Genomic DNA, 8,958 nt, shown 5'->3' on the forward strand with positions numbered 1-8,958 from the left:
AACCTAGAGAATAACATCCTTTTATTTAAAACAAACTTTGCTCAGTTTTTTTATTTATATATATATATATATATATTAAAGATCTGATTCATGATTGATGACATATGATCTCAGCTTTACGTACAAAAATGTTAACACCATTTATTGTCCAAATTATTTATATTACATTTCATATATACTTCATTCACTCTATTTACATAACTATTTCTTGAATTCCATTATAATAATATTTATAAAAAGGGATTTGTTTAAAATAGATCCTCTGATTGCAGAAGCCAAAGCAGACCGCATTGAGAGTATTAAATTTGTGATCATTGACCAAAAATTAATAATTTATTTATTCATGAAGAAATTAATCGTAAATTACAAATACAAATACAACTGATTAATCATAAATTTGTGGCCACAGAACTTTTTTTTTGTAGTGACCCACAAAAAAAAAAAAAAATTGTACACAATCTCAAAGGTTTTGGGTAAGTGAAAGCCCTCTACTACTACAAAGCTAAAGTGAGATTAAGCATGCATACTTGTGCTTAATGAATATTCTCCTCAAATTACCAATTTAGAGTCTACTGCTCGATCTTGATAAAGTGTATAATACTTCAAGCTTCTTGCAACTTCAAAAAAATGTGCAACAGCTTCTTCAGGCGTCCCGACAAGAACACCATGACCTAAATTAAGAATGTGTCCCCTTCGACCTGCACACTTCACAACTCTGAAAACAACAACAACAAAAGGCTATCAGATAAATACTATTGTGAAAGTTCCAAAGTCAATTTAATTTAAACGAGAACCAAAAGTGCAAGATTCACTTTTATGTCATGACAGACACCTTGTCCATGTCAATTGCCACGGATGCCATATGAATTGATAGATACATGGTCTTTATGGTTGTATATGTGCGCGTTGTACACCCTTCCACTATATATGTAGCTATCGTCCAAGGTGCTCCTACAAAACCTAAAACAGCAGTGTTCCCACCAACCTACACAAAAGAATAAATAATTAAATAACTTAGAGAAGCAAGACTAAAGAGAGATACTACACTTCTATCATAATTTACATGTAAAACAAATGCCAAACGGCACAATTGTTATTCTTTCTAGGCATGAATGACTATAGAAAGTACCTCCCGGCGCAATATCCTAAGGGATTCCCCCTCAAAATGAAGTTTTTCTAAGTCAATGGGATGCAGAGACTTCAGTCCTTCTTCAGAATAAATTGGTGACTGGATAACAGGACCCCTTACTTCTTCTGTGTCAAATGGGACACCAACGGCAGGTTGAGGGTAAGTATGTCAGAGAAAATAATAACTCCATCAGGATGGAAAGCTTCCCAAGGCTGCAAAGAGATTTCTACAATGAGATCAGTTGTCTCTGACCTCTCTCTAAATGAGGACCTCTGCATATCTCAAATCATGGAGTCCAAACATCAAGTAATATTCAATGGTACAATAGAATACTTGATTCTCAAAGGGAAAAAATTTANTAACCTAGCAGAAGCAAGACTAAAGAGAGATACTACCTTCTATCATAATTTACATGTAAAACAAATGCCAAACGGCACAATTGTTATTCTTTCTAGGCATGAATGACTATAGAAAGTACCTCCCGGCGCAATATCCTAAGGGATTCCCCCTCAAAATGAAGTTTTTCTAAGTCAATGGGATGCAGAGACTTCAGTCCTTCTTCAGAATAAATTGGTGACTGGATAACAGGACCCCTTACTTCTTCTGTGTCAAATGGGACACCAACGGCAGTTGAGGGTAAGTATGTCAGAGAAAATAATAACTCCATCAGGATGGAAAGCTTCCCAAGGCTGCAAAGAGATTTCTACAATGAGATCAGTTGTCTCTGACCTCTCTCTAAATGAGGACCTCTGCATATCTCAAATCATGGAGTCCAAACATCAAGTAATATTCAATGGTACAATAGAATACTTGATTCTCAAAGGGAAAAAATTTACACCTCCCCAAAACATCAAGGTTAAGAAACAGATGAAAAAAGATGATCTATTTATCTTCAAAAATGGAGTCCAAACATTGGGAAATATCATACTAATCAGCAGATATATGTACTTTTGAAATGAGTGAGAATAAAGGAAAAGAAGGTTAAATTAACAGATGGCAAATCCTTTGTCATGGGCTCCATAGTAGAGGATGTACCAAGAATTCCATAAGACTACAAGAGCAGGGTTGACAACATAAAAATATTTACAGGTACAAGTAAAACCAGCAAATGTCATATTAAAACAGGAACCAAGGCAACTTTATGAATGATCTTGACAAAAACTTATGGTTTAAAAAACACTGATTTGGTACATCTAATTCCACCAAATTCATATGAAGTATTTTATCTTGAGCAGTCAGCCTAAGCATAAAATACATGTGAACCTAAGTAATCTTATTGAGGATCCATAGCCAACCCCAAAAATGTTGGGACTAAGGCTTTGTTGTTGTTGTTGCAATCACCCAAAGCATGTGTAGCAAAATTATAAAATCCTTAGTTAAATCTTATAAGATCTGAATCCTTAAAACATATAAGGGTATTTATAGAAAGGGCATATTGTGCAATATGCTCGATGCTAAGACATGATAATGCATTCATTAAGGATTCCTTGATAGCATGACAAATATTGGCATCTAGATGTGGAGAGAAGCTAAGCTTCTAAGTAAAGTAATTTGTTTAAGTGAGCAGGATTCACATGGCAACCCTTAAGTTAGTAATGTAAGCAGACATGGTTATAGGTATCAATGTTGCTGTAGAGAGGGAAAATTCCCGACCTATCACAAGCTGACATGTCACACTACTAAGTCCACAAAATACAGCCAATTACAAAGCGCCGCGTATTGCTGCTAGGTTTTGCTATCATTACTCAGAAACCAACAGAAATTTGCCAAGTGTCATACAAAAACCAACACACATCATCGCACGTGTAAGCAATGACATAATCAACTTCGCACGTGTAAGCGATGACACAATCAGTCCAGCATGTGCAGGCGATGACATAAGCGGACCAATCAAGCTCTGCCATGTGTCACCAATCAAGCGCTGCCACGTGTCACCAATCAAGCTCCGCCACGTGTCACTTACCTACCCCTAAACTCCTATAAATAGAAGCCTTCCTAAGGCATTTGAGGAGATCTGAGGATCAGATCTGAGGAGGAGATCAAGAGATTAGGGGAGGACCAGGCCATTGGAAGCACTCAGAAGTCCAGAAGCTCTGCCGGAACCAAGCTCTAAAGCCTCCAAGAACTTCAAGAACTTCAACTTCGAATACGAAGAACATTCGAAGGAAAATCATCCAAATCATCCGCCTAGATCCAAAAGTCTGCGGGAATCAAGCCTAAAGTGTCCGAAAACATGAACAAATCATAAATTAGTGAAGCTCTACGGATCAAGCCTCTAAAGCCCCGAAGAACTTCCACCACAAACCTTCGAATACAAAGAACATTCGAAGAGGAATCATCCAAATCATATTCCTAAATCTCAAAGTTCACTGGAATCAAGCTCAAAAGCCTCCAGAAACATCACAAACCACAAATCAACGAAGCTCTACAGATTCAAGCCTCTAAAGCCCCGAAGAACTTCCACCACAAACCTTCGAAGACGAAGAACACATCAAGAACACAAAGAACACACGAAGAACACGAAGAACATGAAGAACAAGGGAGTTCTAACAAGCTCATAGCCAGAGATTCATTGTAATTCTGTTTCAACAATCTTCGATCTATCCCTCAACCAAATTGAAGGATATCTTGTGTTCAAATCAAAATCACATTACCACAATTCCAATCAACAAATCTTTTAAGGAGATCGAATCAGAGGATCACTCTTTTGTAATTACAGAGAATTGTACCACACATATATTCAATACAAATTCGCATTTGTGACACTATTTTACTTGTTTGACCTTATTTCGAACCAAGAAATTTAGTCGTCCACATCCAAGCACCATCCCAACCTTATTCTATGACACATATCTTAAGAGATTTACATTGATGCAACTAATACATTTTAATTATTTGCTAAGTTTCAAAGATTCAGTAAGGCACTAACAGTTTGTCCCTTTGTTGTCCACAATTTAGTAAGACAATAATATTTAATTGTCACAAAACAACATAAATAACTTTCAATTACTTCAATTTCTTCTCTCATTTTAATATGAAAAACCCACATTAAACTTCTAGAGACACAAGTTTCACAACTTTATGAGAAATGAAGCCCTTTTTCTGTCCCCTCTCCTATTTTTCCTTTTGATTTAAATTTCTAGGACATAAAACCGTTCTCTTTTTTTTCCTAGTGTTTCTTAAAATCTAATAAGCCTCATCAAGGAAATTTGTATCTCTTGCCTGTACCAAGCACTACTGATGTCACTTTGTTGAAAATCCATTTAGAACTTGTGCATGCTTACGCCCCCTCCCACCTTTTTTCCTCCCTTTGGATGATGCAGGAGCCATTAATAGCACTGAAGAGGCATTTTGCAGTTCACCGGGACTTCTCAGCAGCACTGAGTCCAAGCAGAAGCCTAGACGACTTTAAGAAAACCAATTTTCCTATGATTTGTTATTATAAAATTTGTGATGTAGTTGAAGACGAGTTGGGGTGCGGGTGTTTGACAAGAAAAGGGACCAAGATGATCCGAGGACCAGTGGAGACTGTAGCTGAAGAGGACTCAGTCACTACTGTTTTGCATGAGAAGGAAAATGGCAAACTGGATCAAGAGCCAGGGCTTGGGGAGACCATTAAATTTGGTTCACTTGGAGATGAACCAATTGAAGTAGAAGGAAATGATGTTTCAGATGACAACTTCCCTAAGGATGCAGTTGACGAGTGTGCAGCACCTAAGCAAATCCATTTATTTGATTTTTGTCTCAGGCTGATAAAGAGAACCAAAGGAAAAATCAAGTCTGATTTCAGATCATTGAAGCATTGAAGGCAAAAAGGTCTGATTGAACAGGGTTACTTTCTTAAATTAGAGCTCTGAAAAATGACAACAGGAAATTAAGATGATCTTGGATGAGAAAAGAAAGGAGATGGAACCTTGGCAACAGGCTCTTGCGAAGTTGCGAAATTCAAGCAATGCTGGTCGAGGTAGTGGTTTATGTTTATCTGAGGAATAGCTTAAACATTTTATCCATATTTTTCATTACTACATACAACATTAGAGCATTCCATTGTCAGAGGAAAAGAAACTCCTTAAAGAAATCAAACAGCTAGAGGGAACAAGGGGGACACCAATGATGTCTTAGCTGGATATTCTAATGCAGACTTGATGTAGAACAGACAGCACATGCCTTCCTTGAACAGCAAGGGCGCAGGAAGTCACAACGCAAGATCAAAGGGGGGTGCCAGTAGGGGGCATCAGGGTAACAGTGTCGGAATTGCATGAAATTTGGCAGGTTGAAGGGAAACGACGTTCTGATCCAGATTCATGACAGATGCCATGAACGTCGCCAAAATTTAGGCGAATTCCTTCACTAAGGCCCCGATAACAGTGTTTTTGCTATTTATAGTAATATTTGTTTTTCCTTAATAACTTTTAATTTAAAAGTCAGAATAAGGTCCCGTCTGTTTTGGGACGACCCTTAAGGTCAGTAGTTTATGATTCTGCAGTTAACTCAATTTTGCCATTTTTGGTAAAATTCGGTAATTTTGTCCCCTAATCGCTTAATTAGCGCGAATTAGGGTTTTAAACGTTTTTTTTCTTAGTACTTATATGTTTTGTAGCCGTCAGAGGCAAAATAGACTATTATCAATAAACACAGACATTTTGTCAATTTTATCTTCTGGTGGATTCCAGTTTTTATCTCCTTGTGGATTCAGGGAAACCCCTCGTGGATTCGAGGTTTACTACCAGAGACTAACAGTTTAGTTTCTGTTTCATCAAGAGAGCATCGTGTGTGCTCTTCTTCAGGCTTCAATGACATCAGTTGGTATCAGAGCCTTGACTTACCCTGGTCTGATGGCTAACCGGCAAGACGGTAACCACCACAACAACGACGGCGGTGACGACGTCAACAACCCAGTCCTCACTAGGGCTGAGTTCCTTGATTTTCGTGATGAAAATCAACAATTTCGTGATGAACATCAACAATTTCGTGATTCCATCCAGCAAACTCTGGACCAGATTCAAGAAGCACTTGCCACCTTGCTTAACCGAAACCCTAATCGCGATAACGGAGAGCGACGTGATAACCGAGCGCGTGGTCCTCCCTATCGTGGTCCAAACCGGAACAGGCAGCAGGACTACTACGAAGAAAATAGTGAAGACGAGGAGTATGCAGAGAGAGTCCTTGGAAATCATCGTGGTCCCGCAAGGGATAATGGCCGAGATTATCAGGAGTAGAGGGACTATCGAATGAAAGTAGAATTACCATCCTTTAATGGTAATGTCTCCATTGAAGAGTATTTGGATTGGGTCAGTGAAGTGAAAAAGTTTTTCGATTATATGGGTACAGCAGATGACAAACAGGTGTGTTTGGTGGCCTACAAATTGAAGGGAGGAGCATCTGCCTGGTGGGATCGTGTTCAATTAAATCGTACCCGTGAACGAAAGCTTCCAATAAAATCATGGAGGAGAATGAAAAGATTAATGGCAGATCGGTTCTTACCACCAGATTACCAGTAGGAGTTGTTCAGACAGTACCAGGATTGCAGGCAGGGTACGCGGACAGTTAATGAGTACATGGAGGAGTTTGACAGGTTGGCGAATCGCAATGATTTGGAGGAAACTGAAGATCAACGGATATCCAGATTTGTACACGGGTTACGAGTTTCCATCCGAGATCAGGTATCCTTACAAACCCTATATACTTTGAATGAGGCTGTAACCTTATCCAAGAAAATAGAATATCAATTTCCCTACAACTAGTACCTTTTTTTTTTTTTTAATGAAACCTATTTCATTAATAAAAATATACTTGAAATTACAACTAAATTTATCCCATCAAATCAAATAAATTTTTAGAAATAATTGAATAATATATCCAAGTGTTTAACAAGACAATCATAAAAAATAAAATAAAAATAAAATAAATCTCATACTATAACGCATGACTAAATAAAAGCAAAGAACCACATTGGGAAGAATAAAATAAGCTAATATCGATATGTGTGTTTAAATAGTAGGATTTTAAGGTATAAAAAAAAATTATAATTATAACTCTTGAGAATGCAGGGCAGGGCAGGGAAGGGAAGGGGCAGGGCAGGGTGGTCTAAACTCATCCCCGACCTGTCCCATGGTGCAAGGCTAAAATCTTACCCTATCCCCATCCCACCACCTTTGCGGGGTGGGGAAAACCCGCGCGGAGCAAAGCAGGGAGGGGCGGGTTAAGTGGAGCAAGGAAAAATTGCCATCCTTACTACTGAGGCTAAATACCTTATTGCTAGTAGCTGTTGCACTCAACTTCTGTGGATGCAAAAACTCCTCTTTGATTATAGTATTTGTCAAGAACATCTTGCCATCTATTGTTACAATACCAATGCCATTAACATCTCTAAAAATCCTGTTTAACATTCTTGAACAAAATATATAGAGATTCGACACCACTTCATTCGAGAGCTTGTTGAAGATGGCACACTCACTCTTGAGTTCATCCATACTAATGATCAGAAGCATGATTTGTTCACTAAGCCTCTTGATAGCAAACAGTTTGAATTCCTACGCCAAAACATTGGTGTAATCTCCATGGAGTGATCTCTCCCCCTTATCCTCATTCCACATGCATTTGCATCTAGTTTTTATACTTTGCTTTGTTTAACATGTTTTTGTTTGTTTATTTTCAGTTTTGCTCTATTTTGTTTTTCATAAAAATTAAAAAAAAAAATTAAAAATCAGAAAAACACAAAAACAGTGTGTGTTTTGTGTATATTGGTACTTGTGTATTTTGGATGGCCATTGAAACAAAATTTTCTAAAATTTGTATCTTTTGTAGCTTAGATGAGAATCTCAATGCACAACTAAGCAAGTGAGTTTTGTGGCTTGTATTTGTGATGAGTACGATTAAGTAATCTCTTATACTTAACACTCATATCACTCTTTTTGACGGGGATGACTAAAAAATCTTAAGAGAAAGACATAAGTAACCATCTTACCACTAAAGCCTACCAATCATGAATAACATTCGTATGCTTCGACATAGCAAATTTGTGATGTTTAAGCTTACATAATTGGGTATTTATTTTCTCCCTCTTATATGCCCATACATGATATGCTCAAAAAGAAAATATGCAAAGAAAAACAAAAGCAAAAAGAATCAAAATGCTTTTAATTATAGTTGTAAGCGTGTTTCTAGGAGATGTGGGAGTTATAGGATGTACCTCGAAGGTGATCGTCTTCCATCAAGCAGTTATGATTGTGTGTGAGTGTATTTGATTTTCTCATATCTCAAAACGTCATAATGTGAGACATTTAGGGGTTGTTTGGTTTTAAAAAAACCATCACTCATCACTCCTTACTCAAATATCATCACTCATCACTCATCACTCCATAACTCATTTTTTATCACTCAAAAATCACCAAATATCTCCAAAGCCGGTTTGGCACCTAAACCCGGTTCTGTTTTCAACTCCAAAAACTCAAAAAATTGGGACCCACACCTGACATATACTACCAATGCACCAGATTCGCTACCCACCCTTCTTTACTACACTTACCCCAAAACCAAACAACAAGTTCTTCACTACCAATTTCTTAGGAAAATGGTCATGAAAGAATGGTATATTTTTGCTTGGAATTAATTGCCCAGCAGAGATCATTAGGTGGCTATATAAAGCCAAGGAAAGCAAGTAAGTGGACACACATATCATATTACAATGCACAAATCATATTAGAATGAAACTGAGCACAATACCTAGTACCCACATAAAAATTACAGAGCAACTGAGCAACAACTCTTTACTCCACAAAGACCCAAAAAAAAAAAAAAAAAAAAAAAAAAAAAAAGCCTACAACGAA

General features: G+C 37.4%; 1 protein-coding gene across 1 annotated transcript; it reads right to left on the reverse strand.

Annotated features, from left to right (window-relative positions):
- Positions 1–465: 465 nt before the first annotated feature.
- LOC112009296 (uroporphyrinogen decarboxylase 1, chloroplastic) lies at positions 466–1,896 on the reverse strand. The gene is made up of 4 exons (XM_065762364.1): positions 1,766–1,896; positions 1,130–1,289; positions 831–985; positions 466–715 (listed from the first exon to the last, which is right to left on the reverse strand). Exons 1-4 carry the CDS (start codon positions 1,882–1,884, stop codon positions 550–552), a joined length of 600 nt encoding a protein of 199 aa, XP_065618436.1. The 5' UTR covers positions 1,885–1,896; the 3' UTR covers positions 466–549.
- Between the last annotated feature and the right edge of the window lie 7,062 nt (positions 1,897–8,958).

Source organism: Quercus suber, unplaced genomic scaffold, assembly GCF_002906115.3.
Source record: "Quercus suber isolate HL8 unplaced genomic scaffold, Cork oak 2.0 scaffold_19, whole genome shotgun sequence".
Taxonomy (NCBI): domain Eukaryota; kingdom Viridiplantae; phylum Streptophyta; class Magnoliopsida; order Fagales; family Fagaceae; genus Quercus; species Quercus suber.

Coding starts and splice junctions, on each gene's coding strand:
- LOC112009296 (XM_065762364.1), bottom strand. CDS start 1,884: ATGCAGAGGTCCTCATTTAGAGAGAGGTCAGAGACAACTGATCTCATT. Junction 1,290..1,765: donor ATTTTCTCTGACATACTTAC/CCTCAACTGCCG, acceptor CTGACATACTTA/CCCTCAACCTGCCGTTGGTG. Junction 986..1,129: donor TTAGGATATTGCGCCGGGAG/GTACTTTCTATA, acceptor TCTTTTGTGTAG/GTTGGTGGGAACACTGCTGT.